At 36.0% G+C, this 22812-nt stretch overlaps 1 protein-coding gene across 6 annotated transcripts in view; it reads right to left on the bottom strand.

Moving 5' to 3' along the window:
* Positions 1 to 22812, bottom strand: part of PLXDC2 (plexin domain containing 2) — a 421308-nt gene that overhangs the window by 118576 nt on the left and 279920 nt on the right. For all 6 annotated transcript variants that reach the window (XM_082385510.1, XM_082385512.1, XM_082385511.1 and 3 more), the window contains one exon: positions 12009 to 12108. In XM_082385510.1, the coding sequence (XP_082241636.1) occupies positions 12009 to 12108 (100 nt within the window). The remainder of the gene's footprint in view (positions 1 to 12008; positions 12109 to 22812) is intronic.

Here is a 22812-nt window from a genome sequence, read left to right as displayed (position 1 = left end):
ATCAAGAGAAAAAGGGAGAAGACTCAGATCAATAGAATTAGAAATGAAAAAGGAGAAATAACCACTGACACTGCAGAAATACAAAAGATCATGAGAGATTACTACAAGCAACTCTATGCCAATAAAATGGACAACCTGGAAGAAATGGACAGATTCTTAGAAATGCACAAACTGCCGAGACTGAACCAGGAAGAAATAGAAAATATGAACAGACCAATCACAAGCACTGAAATTGAAACTGTGATTAAAAACCTTCCAACAAACAAAAGCCCAGGACCAGATGGCTTCACAGGTGAATTCTATCAAACATTTAGAGAAGAGCTAACACCTATCCTTCTCAAACTCTTCCAAAATATTGCAGAGGGAGGAACACTCCCAAACTCATTCTACGAGGCCACCATCACCCTGATACCAAAACCAGACAAAGATGTCACAAAGAAAGAAAACTACAGGCCAATATCACTGATGAACATAGATGCAAAAATCCTCAACAAAATACTCGCAAACAGAATCCAACAGCACATTAAAAGGATCATACACCATGATCAAGTGGGGTTTATCCCAGGAATGCAAGGATTCTTCAATATACGCAAATCAATCAATGTGATACACCATATTAACAAACTGAAGGAGAAAAACCATATGATCATCTCAATAGATGCAGAGAAAGCTTTCGACAAAATTCAACACCCATTTATGATAAAAGCCCTGCAGAAAGTAGGCATAGAGGGAACTTTCCTCAACATAATAAAGGCCATATATGACAAACCCACAGCCAACATTGTCCTCAATGGTGAAAAACTGAAACCATTTCCACTAAGATCAGGAACAAGACAAGGTTGCCCACTCTCACCACTATTATTCAACATAGTTTTGGAAGTGTTAGCCACAGCAATCAGAGAAGACAAAGAAATAAAAGGAATCCAAATCGGAAAAGAAGAAGTAAAGCTGTCACTATTTGCAGATGACATGATACTATACATAGAGAATCCTAAAGAGGCTACCAGAAAACTCCTAGAGCTAATCAATGAATTTGGTAAAGTAGCAGGATACAAAATTAATGCACAGAAATCGCTTGCATTTCTATACACTAATGACGAAAAATCTGAAAGTGAAATTAAGAAAACACTCCCGTTTACCATTGCAACAAAAAGAATAAGATATCTAGGAATAAACCTACCTAAGGAGACAAAAGACCTGTATGCAGAAAATTATAAGACACTGATGAAAGAAATTAAAGATGATACAAATAGATGGAGAGATATACCATGTTCCTGGATTGGAAGAATCAACATTGTGAAAATGACTCTACTACCCAAAGCAATCTACAGATTCAATGCAATCCCTATCAAACTACCACTGGCATTTTTCACAGAACTAGAACAAAAAATTTCACAATTTGTATGGAAACACAAAAGACCCCGAATAGCCAAAGCAATCTTGAGAACGAAAAATGGAGCTGGGGGAATCAGGCTCCCTGACTTCAGACTATACTACAAAGCTTCAGTAATCAAGACAGTTTGGTACTGGCACAAAAACAGAAATATAGATCAATGGAACAGGATAGAAAGCCCAGAGATAAACCCACACACATATGGTCACCTTATCTTTGATAAAGGAGGCAAGCATATACAGTGGAGAAAAGACAGCCTCTTCAATAAGTGGTGCTGGGAAAATTGGACAGGTACATGTAAAAGTATGAAATTAGAACACTCCCTGACACCATGCACAAAAATAAACTCCAAATGGATTAAAGACCTAAGTGTAAGGCCAGACACTATCAAACTCTTAGAGGAAAACATAGGCAGAACACTCTATGACATACATCACAGCAAGATTCTTTTTGACCCAGCTCCCAGAGAAATGGAAATAAGAACACAAATAAACAAATGGGACCTAATGAAACTTAAAAGCTTTTGCACAGCAAAGGAAACCATAAACAAGACCAAAAGACAACCCTTAGAATGGGAGAAAATATTTGCAAATGAAGCAACTGACAAAGGATTAATCTCCAAGATTTACAAGCAGCTCATGCAGCTCAATAACAAAAAAACGAACAACCCAATCCAAAAATGGGCAGAAGACCTAAATAGACATTTCTCCAAAGAAGATATACAGATGGCCTACAGACACATGAAAGAATGCTCAACATCATTAATCATTAGAGAAATGCAAATCAAAACTACAATGAGATATCATCTCACACCGGTCAGAATGGCCATCATCAAAAAATCTAGAAACAATAAATGCTGGAGAGGGTGTGGAGGAAAGGGAACACTCTTGCACTGTTGGTGGGAATGTAAATTGATACAGCCACTATGGAGAACAGTATGGAGGTTCCTTAAAAAACTACAAATAGAACTACCATACGACCCAGCAATCCCACTACTGGGCATATACCCTGAGAAAACCATAGGTCAAAAAGTGTCATGTACCACAATGTTCATTGCAGCTCTATTTACAATAGCCAGGACCTGGAAGCAACCTAAATGTCCATCGACAGACGAATGGATAAAGAAGATGTGGCACATATATACAATGGAATATTACTCAGCCATAAAAAGAAATGAAATGGAGGTATTTGTAATGAGGTGGATGGAGTTAGAGTCTGTCATACAGAGTGAAGTAAGTCAGAAAGAGAAAAACAAATACAGTATGCTAACACATATATACGGAATCTAAGGGAAAAAAAAAAAAAAGGCCATGAAGAACCTAGTGGCAAGACGGGAATAAAGACACAGACCTACTAGAGAATGGACTTGAGGATATGGGGAGGGGGTGGGGTGAGATGTGACAGGGTAAGAGAGTGTCATGGACATATATACACTACCAAATGTAAAATAGATAGCTAGTGGGAAGCAGCCGCATAGCACAGGGAGATCAGCTCGGTGCTTTGTGACCACCTAGAGGGGTGGGATGGGGAGGGTGGGAGGGAGGGAGATGCAAGAGGGAAGAGAAATGGGAACATATTGTATATGTATAACTGATTCACTTTGTTATAAAGCAGAAGCTAACACACTATTGTAAGGCAATTATACTTCAATAAAGATGTTTAAAAAACAAAACAAAACAAAAAAAAGACTTGAGCCTTATACTATATTAGCTTGCTTGAGTTAGGTAAATGTAAATGGAAAATTGATATTATTGGTATTTTACCTAGCTCTTGGAACGCTTATAACGACAGGAATGCATTTCCTGAATACTATTATATCTACCAGGAATTATTTGGGAAGCTATAATTATTTTTTAAATATCATAGTATCCAATTTGGGGAAGTCATATGCCATAGCGGTTAATAACGCATGCATTTGAAAAGTCTGGTTCAAGTCCCAGGCTTGCTACTTGGTATCTGCATGAACTTTGGCTCTTTTGTTAGCCTTTCTGTGCTTCACTTTCCTTGCCTATAAAATAGAGATAATAGTACCTATATCACAGATCTGTTTTGAGAATTAAGATGAGATAGTAAATGAAAGTTGCTTAGAATAATCCCTTTCACACTGTAAGTTCAATAAATGTCAGATATAATTTTTGTCTAACATCAATATGGCAACCATAGATCATACTGGTTATGTACTGATCTAATTTCTATAGATCTAGGCCCTGAAATCAGGCTTCTAGGAATTTGTTTCCCCTCTTATATTAGGGAAGGTTAAATTTTGATTAAAGTCAATAGACCAACAGTGATCTTCTCTAGGACATAAAACAGGAGTGTGGTGCCCAGAAGACAGCAAGCTCTCTTTTAGTAACAGTGTTCAGGAAATGTAGATACCTACACATCCAGGAGGAAAGTCAAACATTTACTCACAACCTACACATATTTCTGTTTCTCTCCACTCATATTCTTTCACCCATTTCTGATTGTTCACAATGAAATTCTACTGCAGAAGAGGAAGAGGGGGAGTGGTCCAAAATGAACTCTTTGGAGGCAAGGAATGCTTCTAGAATGCTAGGAATGCTTCACCGAATATATCTTCATGTTTCTCAGATTGGGAAACACTGATTAAAAATGTTAATCCAATTCACATCTTTTTGGTATAAGCGAAAGATGCATATATAATTTTCAAAGTGCAAACTTTATCCAACGTTAGAGAAATTTCATATTTAGTAAGGTTTCTTGAGGTACATGAATAATGTCTTTTCTTTTTCCTTTTTCTTTTTTTAACTTTTAAGGCTTTTGAAACGATTACTCAGTTTCTGCCTTTGTCTAAAGAGGACACGTGCTTTCCTATGCATTTTGCTAAACAATTTAGTTTTTGGAAATAAATAAATAATATAGACTTGTCATGAGATCACTGTGATGGGGGGTTTCTGAGTCTTCTTCATACTAAAGTTCACACAGTATCATATTAGTAGGTGCTTAAAATACCAGTTTTCTTTTAACTTCATACTACACTTTGAGAAGTTCAAACTATGGACATGACTGTGAAGCCTCTGGGAGTTTAATTATTGATCATGCAAATGGGGTAAAGGGAAGGAGTGACATTTTTGCCATGCTAGTTCTATCACCTGCTCAGATAACTCCAACTATTGGGAGGAGATGAATTTAATAAAACCAAAATTAATGAGAACGTGTTTTGTTTGATGACCTGCCAATTAATGACAGCTTCCAAATGGTCATTTCTGTTGTGTAGCATACATCTCCCTGTCAAAAACAAGTAATTAGGAATGTATTTACTGGTAGCTCCTGCCAATACTAGAAGCTTTCATTTGATTCCAGAAATGTATTTAGCTCATGTGTCTTCTTTAGAAAGTTAGCCAAAATAATAGTGAACCAAACATTCAGTACCTTAGCTGTGGTGATACAGCTTCAACTGTTTTATTACATCTTTACAAAACCAAGGTCAACTATAATACCCATTAGGGGCTTTTAAAATTTTTTAAAAAGTGAAATGAAATAAATCTCTGAGCAGCTAACACATAGAGAATAAAATTCAGTAATCAAAATCTTAAGGTGATATGATTCAAAGTGTAACTATTGAATTGCATGTTTTTAGACATTTTAAGCAATATCAGCAGGAGGGACAGAGTGATTGTATGGAAACACCAGGAATCCTCTCCAATCAATATCCACTCTAGCTCAAATGAAAACAGTTTAATGAGTACCCTGTGGCATGATTAGCCATGATCTAGTTTACTTGTCTGTCTTGAAACTTAACATTCACACGGAGAATGTATGAGTAATTTCCTCAATTGTCTGATTCTTTATACAAATATTTTAATATTTTGTCTGGATTGTCAAGTAAATGATTAGCTAACATTTCCTTATTTATGTGTTGTCAATGCTTAATGACTGGTCCCAAATGATTATTTCTTATTTTCTTTACTAGTTCCCACTGAGCCCAGCACATAGCACCATTTACTGAGAGTACTCTTGAATGTAAATAGCATGTATTCCACAACTACAAGTTCATTCCCAGCATAAAGACTCAGGAAAAAAGAGACTCTTGAGAGAAAAAGTGCACTATTATAGAAGTTATAAGCTTCCCACATGAAAATGCAATGCATTATCAGAATTAGCTAGTTGGAGTTGTGAAATAAAGCATCTACAAATAGAAGGTGCTTTTGCCTCAAACATTTAAAAATTCTTGGGACTTCTCTGGCGGTCCAGTTGTTAAGACTCCGCGCTTCCACTGCAGGGGGCACAGGTTCGATCCCTGGTCAGGTAACTAAGATCCTGCCTGCTGTGTAGTGTGGCCAAAAAAAAAAAAAAAAAAAAAAAGAAAAAAAAATTCTCCCTATAGTTCTATTAAAAAATAATATAATTCAGCATTGGATAAGGCAACATAAAATTTAGGTGACCATGAGGTGCTAATCTGAACCTCTCAGATTTTCCTCTCATTATTCTTTTGTATTAATAGAAATTCTAAAAAAAATTCTCAAATATGTCAAAATTAATCAGTGATTTATAATATCCAGAAAATTCTTAAATTTTTGCTTCTTTTGAAAAGTCAAGATCAATCAAATAGGGTATGTTAGAAATGTATGTATTAAAGCAATAAAATATCACTTTGCATAATGCTATCTATCTTGGAAGAGTTTTGTGAGAGGATACTTTATGGGGAAAATGTCATGATTTCTATTTCTTCTTCCTTTTGTTGAGCCTCGAGTGAGCTAGTGTGTACTTGACAACAGAAGCGCCTAATGAAGCTGTGTGGTAAAGAGAAGCAATTTTATCTTCTGTAAAATGAATAAGTTTGAAGTGTTTTCCATTTTGAGGAAAGACAAGGTGAGATGACACAATTTCCTGAAGGATTTGTAGATCGATCTGTCCTTAAATGAATGAAAAGACCCTGATAACTTTGAAAATAACAGGTGAGGCTCAGTTCTTCTGAAAGAGCTTTAATTGGGGTGTATAAAATGTTAAGAAAAAAAAAGTCATGTTTTTCCAAGACTATTTGTTTCTTCCATAGTTTGTCAACATGTTCTTTTATTTTAGTTGCTAAGTAATTCTAATGGATGTGTCCTACCACTGAGTACAAAATTACAATTTTTTTATGGGCAAAATCAATTAAAGTGAAATGCTTAAATTTGAAAATGTATCACTGAATAATATCTAAAATTCTAAGGCCTTTCAAAAGGCAAAGAAGAAGTAAAAAGTAGGTTAATGTAAATATTATACTTGAAATTTAATATTCTATTTAAACATGTGTATATGGTCCACTGTCACTCTGTTCAGTATGGTGACCATTAGTCATACATAACTCTTAAAATTAAAATTAATTGAATCCAATTAAAAATTCAATTCCCCAGTTTCACTAGCCACATTTTAAGTGCATAGTAGTCACATGTAGCTAGTAAGTCCGTACTGGACAATTCAGATTTAAAACATTTCATCAGCACAGAAAGTTCTACTGGACAGTACTGGTCTATACCACTATTTTTTTGAGAATTAAAGCTTAAGACATTTTGCGTAATAAAAGTGCATCTCTGTTTCTGTTTGTTAAAGTTATTTTTTTTTTTTCAGTCTGTGAACATAATTTTGATCAAGTTCTTTGAGAAATTGCTGCCTGGTCTGTAAGCACATAAAGAGACCATGTATGGCAAACTATATACAATGTTCCTCAAAGAGTTCCCTAAATCTCTAAGTATTTTTAAAATACGTTTTCTCTCCAAATTAGTTGTCAGTTTTATTTTTGAAAATGTTAATGTTTCTTATTGAGCTGTGAATAATAATAACCAAAAAGCAAAGGCACACTGTAGCACACACAATGTCAATAAATTTAAAACAGCAGATGCTGATGAGAAAGGGACTGGTGTTAAGAAAGAACCAGATAATGCATGCTGGTGAGAAGAAAAAAGTGGAGTATTCTAAGGGATTCAGAAATTGCCATTATCATAACTTGTAGTAGAACCATTTCAAGTTAGGTCAGCTGCTTTCCAGATTAGTTTCTAGTACAAGAATTCTGTGTGTGTATGTTAAAGTAACTTTCACATTACTGAAATGACATAGCCTTAAGTTTCCAAATAAACGGACCATGGAGGCATGAACGGATTTTCTGGGTTTCTTGCTGGAAATGTTATGCTCATTAAGCTCAGAGGATGGAGAAAAAGGTGAGGGATGACGGGGAAGGTCAGCACTGTGGAGATTAAGATCAAAATTCAAAACGTTAAACGGGAGGAGAGAGAAACAAACAAGTAGAACAGTACTAGAGAGCACTGTAGGTTTACCCAGGAAGGCCTCTGCACACTGTGGAAAAAAATATGGAGGGACATGAGCTGAGGCTGAGAAAGAACTACTTAGCAGAGCTACTGAACAAGAAATTATGGCAATTACACATGACCTATGAATATATGACAATGTTAGAACTTTCTGGTAATCAAAAGAATATTAGAGTGACAATGAAATATCACGTTCTGCTTATCAAATTTGTGAAGTTTAAAAAAATGATAGTAGTGTCTGAGAGCATTTGGGGAAATGGGATATCTGATTTGATGCTGGTGGGTGAGTAGATTGGCACAACCCTTACAGAAAGCAATCTGTCAAAAATACATAAAAATTCATTAACATTCATTTTTTATGGATTAGATATGAGTAAAAATTCAAAAACAAGGATGTTTAGCACTGCTGTTTTACTGACGATTAATATGAAAAGCAACCTACATGACAAACCAGTGCTGAAAACAGATTACACAAATTACGAAACAAAGGAATTTGTTGCAGCTATTAATGACCACATTTACACAGGTATTTAGCAGTGTAGGAAAAACGTGTTGTATATATTGTAAGAAAAACAGGTGGCAAAAATATTCATAGGATAATGCCAATTTTCTTACCGTGTGTGTGTGTTTGTGTGTGTATCCACTATAAACAAAAGATTGGATGCAGAGATATGAAAACATTGATTGTTATCTCTCTGTAGTAGGTTTACAGGCAATTTAATTTCCTTCTTTGAGTTTTCTATTATTTTACCAATTCCTCTGAATTACTATGGACTATGCTTATTATGTTTTTACACTCGTATTTCTGTAATGAATAAACAAGTTCATTGCATGTAGACCTGTTTTTCACATCTGTACCTGTGGAGATTGAATTGGATGACCTCTATACTTTTTGTTTTTCTGATTCTAAAGTTCTACAAAATATTTTATGAAAAACAGAAGGTGATACAGAGATATACATACACATGGACAGACAGACACAACAATATATTAAGAAACAAACGATGTCATCATCAGAAAGAATGAGTTTCAGAGAGAGTGTCAAGGTGTCCTTGAGTGGAAATCCCCTGTGGCCTCACTCTCATGGGCACTGGGCCTGGGTGTGGACACCTCAGTCAGTATCACTGTCTTTTTAAAGTAACAATGTAGACGTCGATGAATAAGCAGTACAAGTAAACATAAATACAGTGTTACTTTGTGCCAGGTACCACATGCTATACACATATTGTATCTTAGGTACTAAGATGGTCATTTTGCATATAAAGAAAGTTATAGAAATTAAATAAAATGTTCAAGGTCTCATGACCAGTATTCACATTACAATATCCCTTATACATTCTGGACTTTTAACTAGTTTTTCTTTTTCTTTTTTTAATATAAGGGTTAATTTCACCATAGACATTTTTCATTTTTTTGAAGGAGCAAAGGAATCCCCTTGTAACCTCAGAACTATTTACTGATTTACTAACAATGCCTAAATTCCCTTTGATATTTTAAACTATCAGATCACCTAATCTTTTTTGAAAGGTAAAGGCTATTTTAATAAACTATGCCTGAAAGTTACATGGAAAACATTTATTATTTGGAAGCCTTTAAAAACTGAAAAACAATTTTTTGTTGTTGTTGATGTTATGATGGGGGGGGGAGGAATCTTCATAATAAACAAATTCAATTTGCCTTAAAGCTTTTTGAGTGCTTTACCAAACCTTCACCAAATCTGATAAGAACGGTATACTATTGTGGTCCCACTGGGAAAAATTACTCTCAACGTTGTGGCTCACTTTCCCATGTTGTCATGGCTAGATTAAGCAAAGGATCTAGGTTCTATAACCCATGTAACCAAAATGGTTTAAAGAACAGAAACTTGATCTTATGAGAACAAGGTCCTGTGTAATAATGCACCTTGGAATACAGAAGAAAGAAAGCCGCCCATTACTTAGGATAATGATCAATTTTTCCCTAAATTCACTCAGGAGAAGAAAAAGGGGTAACAGAGATGAAAGATTTAAATTCCCTATGAGGATGACTCCTAATAATGAAGGTTATTAAATAAGGGAACAGAATCTTGAAAAGGACTTAAATATTTATCTAAATTCTAATTGTACAAGTAAGTAACATACTGATCTCTAGGAATCATCTGATTTCTCAGGAAAAAATGATACTTGTATAACTTGTATTACGATATTCTTGGGTTAGCCTAATGTCTGAAGTAAATAAGTATGCCTTTTTTTTTTTCCAGCTGAGAATACAATGCAACTATGCAACCGTTATCTTTCCTCTTATACAGAACCTCCTGTAACAGACACTGTTACACCTGATAAATGTGGGAACAGATTTTTAAGGAGATTAAAACTTTTCTCTTCCCCCAAAGATTTTTAAGTAGAACACATCAATTCCAATGTTCTTGCTGAAATACAGTCCCATCTAATGGCAGGGATGAGTAGATTAGAAACTCAGGACTTCCATTCCTTCCTGGCAAATTTTCTCAAGGTGACAGTGAGGTCAACAGGAAATGTAAATGTCACTCCAGCACATAGCCTGCCTGAGAGAAACTTCTCCCTGAACTCAAAGCTTGAGTACTTTCTTTAGATGAATGCTGACTCCCAAACTTCAGACATAATCTGTTCTCAAAATTCATATGAATTTTGCCAATTTATTCAATGAAATTTATATTTGAGAAGGATATTTTCCCCTCTAAACATAATGGTCACCCTGTTACAATATAACAAGGGGTGCAAAATTGCATTTTGGGACTCTGAAGTCTGAGTACAATTTTATCATGTCTCAGTTCAGACACAACACTTGAATATTACAATACATTTGTAAAAAAAAATTTTTTTTTGTACGTTGGTGGTTCTTTTTGTCTAAACAATAATATTTCAGCACATCAATGTGGGCCAAGATGCCTTCTGAGGAAGCTGCAAATAAAATTCTTTCTGGGATGAAAGAAGCCACAAATAAACTAAAACTAGCGATTCTTTTACTTGTGCAGTAATTGACTCAGGTCATGCTTGACTGAACTTCTCTGAAAGGAAGCATGTGAGAACATTCCTCCTCACACAGAAGTCAACTTGGCCTCTCCCAGGGTTCAGCCTCTTGACTAAGAGTTCTGTCAGGATGTCTTTATGTTGCCTACACATAAGGATATATCTCTGCTTTGTTCACAGTACAGGTTTGTTTCTGGAAAATCTGCCTTGATTTAACAGGTGGCTGGAATATTACCTCCTGCAAATTCTCAGCTAACAAGGAGAAACAGCCATGGAAGATTCACGGTCTTCACCAAGCAGAACTGCCACATATGAATGTCATTCTAAACCGTAATTGTAAGATAACCCCTATAATGTTTCCAGCCAATCCTCTGCTCTGAAAAGTCTAATTTCCACTACATTTACTTTCTATATTTGAGACAACATAAACAGAATTAGTTCAAGACCAAACAGCATGTGATAAATTAAGTCTACCACTATAATGAAATAAAGAATTTTGCTCAAGAACTTTGAGCAAAAGGGAAAGGAATGATCTAATCTTGAGATGTATTATATAACCTCTTGCTTTACATAAGTACATCTGGGACACAGACAGTCACCTTTGGTACTAACATACCCAAGCAACCCTCAGGGCTGTTCTTGAAATAGAAGGAGGTTTTAAAAAACAGAAGCTTTCAAAAGATGGCTATTTACATGATCAGAACTACTACAAATAGCAGTTACAATTTGGATTTCTAATATGATGAACAGATGCCCAAAGTAACATATATGTTTTTATTCTACAAATGTAAACTAGATTAGATAGGTAAAAATGATTTAAACAAAGAAAATAAAATATATTGTGTGGGAGGTATGGCTCCATCAAGATTTTTTTAACCTCAGTTTATACTTTTTGAAAATCTTCCTTTAGACTCTCAAACAGTTTTATACAAACATGTTAAACATGAAATGGTACAAGGCTGTTCTTTTGCTGATAAATTTATTTAAATGAAAGAAACACTGATAAATTTATTTAAATGAAAGAAACAATCATACACCTATCAATCAAATAATCTGTCACTCTTTTACGTTCTTCTTCCTATTAATAAAAGAAATATATCTGCACAACCAAGCTAACTATTCCAAAGAATCCAAATTCTCTTGGGTTGGCTATTTAACTTCACTTCACCTAAATTATTAGTTCAACACTAACAGAGAGATAGCAAATGCCAAAAAAGACTTACAAGCCAAACAATATAATTAACAAGCAGCAATTAGCTAAGTGATTCGATTGTTCAAAGAGTCACATCTGCCCTAGATCAATCTCCTTTAAATTTACCCCACAGCAGGCTCAGACTCGGCCATTACCCTTCTTCTACATACTGGGAATTTGTTGGATCCTGTGGACAACGACAAATGCATCTGACAGCCCCACTTTCACTGGGTGATTGGTCGAACTTATCTGTGTGACCAAGACAGGAATCTGGAAAAGAAAAAGCAGATTGCTGTGAGTTAGATTTCAATTTCATTTGGGGTAGGTGCAGGGAATGTGACCATCTTGTTTAACGGATAAAATTAGATTATGGAGATGAAGGAAGAGAGAGAGCAGGAAATATCAGAGAAGAAAAGCATACAATACCTAAAAATAACATCTGTTTTGTGCTATTTGATGGGTTAAAGTGACAAGAGAGTTCCTAGTCCTACAGAGAGGGCTACTTGATGATGAAAGTAACAGATTCTCGGAGAATCTAACTGATGTTGAATACTGAAAACTTCTCACACATATAGGCACACCATGAATGCACGTAGTGCGGGCTCTCATTACAGAAACAGAGATTCTTTTTGTACCATTTGTTTTCCCCGAAGACTCTATTATATATCCATTTTCATAGTTTTAAAAAATCCTTGTTTACAAGTGGCCTTATAGATATAAAACCTAGAGAAAGATAATAAGTGCATTCCTAAATATATATGTAACAATATCGTAGTTGATTAATATATAGTGAAATTTGGCAATTGTTTCTTAATGGATGTCAAACTTCACTATTCTGGTTAAAACTCATATGGAAAACTTATGAGTTATTATGAGTCAGTTCAAGGTCATATTTCCTAAATTTAAACCTCAATAGAGCCAAAATCTGCATATTATAGACATTTATAATGTGTACAGTTTTAAAAAATTAGGACACACTGAGAATATATTAAGCATGATACAAGAGTTATAAATGAGACAAACTCTTGGAGCCGTTTTTTCTAGATTTAGAAAAGAATCATTGGAGATATGATTACTATCTTTACTACCAGTTTTATAGAAATGAAAATGAGGATGAAAACATCCTCAATACATAAACGGACAAGAAACAATACGGAAGGATAAATGCATGAACAAATCTTTTAAGTAGAATAAGCAGATTGTGGGCCATCTGTGGGTAATTCATTAAAGATCATATTAGATCAGACATGGTTGTATAAGCCATAATAAACAGCACAGCAATAAAAAAGAAGGAAAATAGGGGACTTCCCTGGTGTTGCAGTGGTTAAGAATCTGCCTGCCAATGCAGGGGACACAGGTTCGATTCCTCACCCGGGAAGATCCCACATGTCGCAGAGCAACTAAGCCCATGTGCCACAACTACTGAGCCTGCACTCTAGAGCCTGCGAGCCACAACTACTGAGCCCACGCACCACAACTACTGAAGTCCGCGTGCCTAGAGCCCGTGCTCCGCAACAAGAGAAGCCACCGCAATGAGAAGCCCGTGCACCGCAACGAAGAGTAGTCCCCACTTGCCGCAACCAGAGAAAGCCCGGGCGCAGCAACGAAGACCCAACGCAGTCAAAAATAAATAAATAAAATAAGTAAATTAAAAAAAAAGAAGGAAAATAACTTGGAGAGAAGATGTAATAAGGACTGTACTGCTTATTTTTGCCCCTGACATCATGAAGTTGTAAAAAGTGTTATTTTGTTGAAACTAAGAGGAAATTTTAATGTTTCTGAAATTTGTGGAATTATCTCAAAGTAAGTAAATGGAAGATATTTTCCTTTTATGTACTAATCAGTCCTCTCTTGAACAATGTTGTAGTATTGCCAGGTTTATATCAGTGTGTCCAGTTCTTAACTACCATTAAGAAGTATTCTGATATTTGGACAGCAGAAACAAACAAAATCAAACCAAGATTTTTGTCCCTAAAAGTTCATTTACTAAATGAAACTCTGATATAATTTATTTATGGTAATTGCTAAGCTATACTCAGTATCAATGTATGCAATCCCTTTTCTTAGGGTACATTATATTATTACCCAGTTTATACTCCATGTTGAAGAATGCTAATATAAGTGCAATTTATATTTAAGACAGACTTACAGTGAAAGAAGAAAAGGCAAAGGGATAGAAAGTCACAGAAAAAATTTCCAATTCAAGCTATATTTTGTATATCCTAATAAGACAAGCTCATAATTTTTAAACAGCATCATTAATAGATGCCTGCTTAGGAGTAAGTATGAAAGGTTTGCTACTGGATTTGTTACTTGCTTTCATTCTTACAACATCTATGACTGCAGTTTTCCTCTGCAAGGTATGAAATATTTTACCAGATAATTCTGTGGTAATTAATTGTACTTCTTCTTTCCCATACTCAAAGCAGAGCTTGAGTTTATATTGTTATCAATTGGAAAATTCTATTATATTGTTATGAATATTACATTATCATATGAGAGCTTGTTTTCCAGGTCACATGTCTTGGATCTGCAGACATCCTAGCTTCTCTTCTCTTCACATTATCTACTCCATCTCTTCTATCTCTCTTTATCTCTTTCCTTATCTAGCCATCTTTCATTTTTATTTTTTCTCCATCTCTTTCCTTCTTTTCACTCCCTTCCTTTATATTTTATCTCTAAGTCAAACTCTTTCCTCTTGTGCATTTGATCTGTGGTAGACTGACTGCACTAATGGCCTCAGTCCATGGCCTCTTTTTATCCATACTCTGCCTTCTCACTTGGTGGTCCTCTGCCATTCTGCCTCTGCCTCAGTAATATGGCAAAAGAAGACAACAGCAAACTTGAAGCAGAAGAGAGGCTTGAAAAGGTGCTTGTACATTTCCACCTCCTTTCTGGGACTTCTGCCACTGCCATGAGAATGTACCCTGCTGAAGATCTATGAGAGACACGTGGAGGAATGTTTTCTTTCTAGCAGAGGTCATCCTTGAACAACTAGCCCCTAGCCAATCCATCAGCTAACGACTGACACATGAGTGACCCCAGCTGAGATCAGCAGAGTCTTATATCTTGTGAGAAATAAGAAATAGAGTTGTTTAGGCCACTACATTTTGGGGTGATTTGTTACACAGCAATACCAACCAATGCATTCTCTACTAAAGCTCTAATAGCCAATACAAACTTCTCTGGGTGTCTCTATAGAAAATGAAGTAGCATTCTTCCTCCTAGGTTTCTGGGAATCAGATAAATATCTCTTTAGGTACCATTAAACTTGAAATATTGGAAAGTTCCAGTAGAAAAGATGCATTTTCTGCATCTTTTTTTTCACTCTTCTGTATCTTTTTATTTTCTAGTTTATTCTTTTCCCTGTGGATTCCAAAAATGAAGACCAGGGTGTATAATTTACCCAGATTTAGATTCATTTAACTTAAGGTAAATCCATGCAAAATCAAAATGGGTAACCTAACAATGAAGAGAGTTTTTTGTTCACTGAAAATAATCTTATCGTAAATTGGCCAACCCTCTAGGAAGACAGTAGATGACCTGTAAGGACTCTTTCAAATCTCGAATTCAACGATTTAATTCTACTGAATGATCTAGATTTTCCCAAGCTTCAACAAGTAAATTGTTAATAATGATCCAAAAAAATTATAAGGGTGAATTCATTCATAATATTTATCAGATATTAGTTGAACATTTTCTCTGTATTATTGTAGGCACTGGAATTACAGGAGAAAACAAAAAAGCCCCTGCTCTCATAGAGCTTACATTCTAGAGAGTAGAGACTGACATGAAGACAAGTGAACATAAAAAATACAGTATGCTAGGAGGTAAGTGCCAAGGAGGAAATGAAAACATGGGGAAGATACAGCGAGGGATGGGAGCCTCTTTAAGAGAAGGAGTCACAGAAGGTTTCTGTGATAACGTGACTTTTCTGTAGTAGGAGAACCTGCCATATGGAGATTTGGGGAACAGCTCTGTAGAGGGACCAGTACATGCAAAGGCCTTGTCTGAATTGCTTTTGCTGTCTTTTAGGGAATAAAAGGTTATCACTGGAGCAGAAGGAGTCAATAAGAGTGCTGAAGGAGGTGGGACGCAGTGACGACAGACCAGAGGGAGCATGCATTCCCTGCAAGCCATGGCAGTGACTTTGGATTTTATTCCAAGTCGGATGGGGAAGGGTTAGACCGTTTTGAACAGAGGGAGGACATTCCCTTACATCTGAAAAAGATCACACTAGCTGATGTGTAATCTGGACTGGAGGGGGAAAAGGGAGACAGAGAAACCAGTCAGAAGGGTATCACAGTTTTGCAGATGAGAAATGGGTGGCTTGGAGTATACTAGATAAGTGATAAGTATAAGAGCTGGAGTGACAGGAAGATGGTTCTGGATGAATATGCCATGGATTCAAGGAGAGTGAGAAAAAGAAGAGAGTCAACAGTGTCACCAACACTTTTGGTCTTAATAGCAGGAAAAATGGAGTCGAGCTTTTCATCGGAGCCAGCATGTTGCACACCTTCAGGGTTCATTGCCATTGCTGGCTATGAGGATGGTGTCCTCTGCTTGTGCAGAGAAGACAGCTCTGAAGAGCAGCACTGAAGCATCTAGAGATGGAGGAGACTAGGGCAGGAAGCAGTGGAAAAGGGTGATGGCAATACCACTGGCCTCAAATGCTTTTCTTCCAAATTTTATAGAGTTCATGAATAAAAGCATAGAATTTCTAAAACTCTGGTATTTTATCCTGATTAAATATTAACATGAAAATGTACAAGAAGCTTTTGATTCCCTACATTTTCCTAGAAGCCACCCAAGCCTTTTATAAAACGATTACATATCAGGTTTAGAAAAAAACACTTTCGCCAATTGAATTAAATGCTTAATTTGGTAAAAGATTAATGAGGCACAGTCCAGGCTTTCTCTTAGATTTCTTTCAAGAACATGTCTGCCTCTCTCCACCTGATACTGTCCTATCTTTTTCACTTTGCCTTCTTGGACTGTTATCTTTTTACCTCAAAACCTCAAAGGCGTGGGGTTGTTCGGCGTAAGGATGGTTCATCCACTCACTTACTGCAGCCAAGTAATTGGGCTGTGTGAGCTCTCTGTGAGCAAGGCAGGCCGGACTGCAGGTTCCCATGACAGTTTACAATGAGAGGCCGTTTGTTAGGCTGAATCAGGAGCACTGCTAAAACCACATTTAACATGAACTATTTTTTGACTAACATCAACAAAGCAATTGTGTGTATGTATATAAATAAACTATCTAGAATTAGAGCCAAAAGTGTGCAAGAAAGGATCTGTCATAGTGTCACAGTGCCCTAGTCTATAGAGGACTCTGTATTGGATAAGAAGTACCCAAGTCAGAGAAGCAGGGGTGAAGGATGATGCCCAAGTACAAAAACTCTGAAAACTCTGCTTATGGAAGCTATCCTTTATCCTACCTACAAATTTATATTCATCCTTAAAATGTCTCCTAAGTTAGTTCCTGGGGATGTCAGGAAGCCAATCTGAAATAATACAAACTCTGAACTACACAAGCTTTAAAAAAAAATGTAGTTCATTATTTTCAAATGCCTATAATACTTGCCTTTTTATGATTAAAGCAAAGCTAAATTTTCACTCGGCATCTGTATGATTTGTAATGAATCATAAATTTCTAAGAATGAGTTTTACAATTAGATTCATTCCACAGGATAGATATAGAAAAGGAGCATTAACGCCAGCTAAAATATGCTTCCATTTCGGCTTACAGAAGCATTTATAAATTTTTTTAAGGTGCTTTAATTTTCCTTCCATTTCACAAGACACAGATAAATTTGTTATTTAAGTAAGTATAATTTTTTTCTATAAATGATACAATAGGCAAATGAAGTATAGAGACAGAAAAGAGTTGGAATAACTAAACAAAATTAAAGTAGGAAATGATATTAGGAGTCAGTAAAGGTAGGGCAGAGCACGCTGGCCTTTGGAGGAAGATTCAAAGACAAAAGTTGGTCTCTTTTCCGTGCTGTGGTATCATTCTCCAGCACACAAGGGCCTGACACAATACCGAAAACGTGAACATCTGTCTCTAAGACAGTTAAGGGGATAACAGCATGCTGCTTGAGTCGCAGGGAATAGAATTTTATTTTTCTCTCTGTTCTGCCCTGCAAACCTTGCCAAAACATTCATTCGTTTCCATTATGGGCCGGCTATCTAATAGGCGGCGCAGCATCTCAGCAAGGGTTTGATTGCAGAGTATGTGCTCCCAAGTATGAATCATATGCCTATCAGACGCAACTGGAGAAGAATTAGTCTAAACTCATTTTTGTTAACTCGCTAATCAGCAATGTGGTGTCTAATAGCTTAATATATATACCTTAAAAAAACCCAAAGCTTAAAATTTTAACCATTCTTACCTTCACTTAACCCTTAAGTTCCTACCTTATCTCCCTTAAACGTCTGATCAGGCTTCTCCTTACTCAGTAGGACGTCCAGTTTTAAAAAGTCATGGTCAAAGCAACGCATAAAGCCCTGAGTATTAGTGCTTAGTTGTCTGAAAACTACATTTGAATAGAAGGGCTTTCAGTTAAATTTGACATTATAAAAACATCCATTTGCTTTCCTGAATATCGTTAACATTTCGCACAATTATTTGAATCCCTTTCTAGCTTTTAGATTCTGAACTCTTTTCATATGCCAGGTATTGAGCAATGCACTTACTTGATGGCATGAAAGCAAAGGAGAGCCATAAGTTAAAGATATAATCTAACATTCTTCTTACCCCCATCTCCACAATCGTACCCCATAGAAAATCTGGAAGGAGACAACAGCATGAAGTTGATAAGTAAAAATAGCTCCCTCTTTTAATATAGGGACTGCCCAGTACTGAACTGACAAACTAGCGTAGGAGCATCATATAAAAGAATATAGTGAGGCAGGAGCCCCCTGAAGAAGCCTGTGCAACGTGGCTCAAGATAGTCAAAACCATAATGGGGACTTTATCTGGGACTATAGTTACATAAGGGAACTTGCCTAAACACGGCTGGGAAAAGGAACAGGATTAGGAAACTGCACCCTGGGTTTGGGGAGACATGGGGAAAGTACGAGGCCTTTTGCCTTAGGGATAAATTAGCTCTTTGGTCCTGGAATCCTCAGAGCAGGGACTGGATATGGCCTATATGGGCAGGAGCACCGTGTAGAACAAACCTCTCCACGTCACCTCAAAGCTTAAATGGAAGTGGGGCTTGGAGGGAGAAAACGTACCCAGGAAGATCAAATACCTTGTCCAAGGACAACATAACCCGCTAAGGGCAGGGCCAGCATTAGAACAAGCTTTCTGTTTCTACAATTATTTCTTCTAGATTATTGATCTTGCTTCCTTGCTACTTTATTTATTTATTTTCACTCACAACATTATAAAGGAAGAACGGGTTCAATTTGTCATTTTCTTACACTATGGGAAATAAAAGGAAATTAAAACATTGGGAGCTTTAATATGTGAGATAAAAAAAGTGCAAATGCAAATGAATTAGATCCTAAATAAAGCCACGTAGATACAACTTTATACTTTATGTACTTAAAATACAGGGAAATGCTAAGATATAAAATCATCTGTGTCTACATTTTTTTTGGAATTCTTTCTTTGTTTTTTTTTTTAATTTTATTGAAGTGTAGTTGATTCACAATGCCGTGCTAATCCCGCTGTACAGCAAAGTGATTCCGTTATACACACATATATTCTTTCTCACACTCCCCTCCATCACAGCCTATCACAGGACACTGAATATAGCTCCCTGCGCCACACAGTAGGATCTTGTTGTTTATCCATTCTATATATAACAGTTTACATCTGCTAATCCCAAACTCCCAATCTTTCCCTCCCCCACACACCCTCCCCCTTGGCAACCACAAGTCTGTTCTCTCTGTCTGAGAGTCTGTTTCTGATTTGTTGATAAGTTCATTTGTGTCATATTTTAGATTCCACATATAAGTGATATCATATGGTATTTGTCTTTCTCTGTCTGACTTACTTCACTTAGTATGATAATCTCTAGTTGCATCCATGTTGCTGCAAATGGCATTATTTCATTCTTTTTTATGGCTGAGTAGTATTCCATTGTATACATGTACCACTTCTTCTTTATCTATTCATCTGTCGATGGACATTTAGGTTGCTTTCATGTCTTGGCTATTGTAAATAGTGCTGCAATAAACATAAGGGTGCATGTATCTTTTCGAATTATAGTTTTGTTTGGATATATGTCCAGGAGTGGGATTGCTGGATCATATGGCAACTCTATTTTTAGTTTTTTGAGGAACCTCCGTATTGTTCTCCATAGTGGCTGCACCACATGAATTGTTTTTTTAATTCAACATTCCCCACACCTTCCTGGGTGGTGGTAATAGATGTTCCATGAAAAATGCATTCCCAGGTCAAAAAAGTTTGATCAGCTCTGGGTTAAATGAAGTTAATTTACCTTTGCGGCTGTTCTTCTCAGAGCCTTTCATTGCTAATAGGCATTGGGAAAAGCACATTCTGGGAAACGTTCAATTTAGAAAACACACAATTTGAGAGACATTTACTTAATTTATTAAAGAGCCATTTTGCTTTCCTTTCCTCTGCAGAGACATGTTCTCAGTTATGGAGTTATTTCTTGAGAGTTTATAATTAGCATTTCATGTCATCTGGGTTTTCTCAATCTTATACATTTGTTAAATAAATTTTATTTAAATTATATATATATATATATATTATATATAGTTTCTTGGATGCATATATATTATTTTAACACATGTTAAACATTCTCACATATACAGCAATAGCCATAAAGGCAAAACACTTCATATCTAAATGTCAATTGTTTCACTGTTCAGTTCTTTTTGGCTTTCTCTTACTCCCTTGCTCAGCAAGTGTTCATCTTTTAATGCTTTCAGGATGATTACCATGAATGAAGGGTCATTACAGTTTAAACAAGAGAAATAGTCTTCAAATAAATTTAAAAAATGCATTTAGGGTGCCAGTTAAACTTACAACCAATTGGCAATGGTGATTTATTAACTATGCGTTCTTCCACAGAAACAGTAAATGTTACACCAAGGAACATTAGGATTAAATACTTAAATGATAGAAGTAATTAAAAAGTAATTTTACTTAATAAACAATAAAGTTCCTCTATACAGACCTCCTCTAAAATTTGCTGCTGAAGGAGATAGTAAGGTATTCAACCAAGAAAATGGATAAAGTGGGCTGACTCTCAGGTGGGATATGTATTCTCTATGAGTTCCCCTGTGGCCATGTAGAAGGATTACGTGACTTTTTAATTGTATTGTCTCAAACTGATGACCACTCTGTACCTCCCATGAACTGGTGAAAAAAATTAATCAAATTTCCAATAGACACAACATGAATCACATCCTTCCTGAGTCTGTATCTAAAGTAACAATAAATTCAAAATATAATAGGAGAAGAGAGATGAAACAAGTCAGAGGAAATACAACTTCTAATATATGATAGTATACTAGGATAGGCAACATCAAGAAATATAAGAAATATGATTTCAAATCTCTAATGTGTTTGGAATCATATCTTTTTTGTGAACAGGTAGTTTCCTTGTTACATTATCAAGAGACCAAGAATTTCAGGTCTATATTGTAATCAAGCAAACAATCATCACTATTCAATGGTAACTTAAAATAATATAAAGAATCTGGTTTCTAGGATGACAGCTAGTTATTTTTATTAACAGAATAGGAAACGGGAATTTGATTTTTCCAAATTCCATTTATCTAAGAAAGGACATATGTTTTTACTATTATTTTTACTTATGCACAACTTCTTTTCATTTTTTAAAAAAATTAATAAAATAAGACAAGTGCTGTGGAAAGGCAAACCATTCTTACCTGTGCTCTCGAGTGGCTGAGTTACACTACAACAATGACTAACCAGGAAAGACTGTCAGGGATATCAAAGTGAATAAAGCAGTACAGCCATTTCTTGAAAAGGAAGCTTGTAGGGAGGCACTATGACACAGTGGTTGGGCCTATGGGCTCTGGAGTCATATTCCCTTGGATGAATCTTTGTTTCATAATTTTGGGAAAGTTACTTAACCTCTCTGGGTGTTTTGGGTTCCTTCTCTGTAAATGATAAAAGTGACAACCTCTTAGTTTTTGTGAGAATAATATGAGACAAATTTTAAGCATGTCGGTCACTGCCTAGCATATATGAACAGCTCAATAAACGTTAGATTTTACAAATTTGGAGGTTGTTTTTAAAAATGAATGGGACTTCTGGTTATGGCAGACAAACTTGTATAAGACCATTTCTACTACTGAGACCAAGCAGGAAAGATAAAAAACATATGAAAAGCATCTGTTGAAGGCATCAGGTGGCTGTCAAAGAACAAGGACCTGAAAAACCAAGATTCCAAAAAAAGGAAATCACAGAGGTGAAACCAACACTGCTTTCCCTTCAAGGCATTTGACAATTAATGAGCCAGATTTAGAGACAGAAAATCTGAACAGAACTTCAGGCAGTCTCATGGAGTTGTGGAAAACACAGAGTTCAGGACCACTAAGGCAAAAGGTCCATAGTAATTACCCAGGCGTTATGTGGAGATTCCTGAAGGACCACATTCTAAGAGTTAGGGCTAACCAGAAATATACCAGTTTTTATAAGGGCTGGTGCTCAACTGTGAATGAGCTTAGTCCTGCTCAGTAGTAAGTAATCTGTTCCCTCCTAACTGCCTAACAAAAAAGTAAACCCTTCCTTGAAGAAGAAAATATCATCCACAACCTCAAAGCATCTCTTTACTATTTTGTAAACAATGCCCAACATTTGATCAAAAATTACCTAACATGCAAGGAGACATGACTAGTGAATGAAAATCTACAGAAAAAGAAACAAAGTAAAAAAGAGATGATAGAAACAGACCCACAGGAAATCTAGATATTAGAGTTAGCTATAAACTTTAAAAGAACTGTTATTAATATATTTAA

Source organism: Balaenoptera borealis (genome assembly GCF_965194805.1).
Source record: "Balaenoptera borealis genome assembly, chromosome: 3".
Lineage (NCBI taxonomy): Eukaryota > Metazoa > Chordata > Mammalia > Artiodactyla > Balaenopteridae > Balaenoptera > Balaenoptera borealis.
Note: the sequence above shows the minus strand (reverse complement) of the source record. Positions and strands in the feature narration are given on the sequence as shown.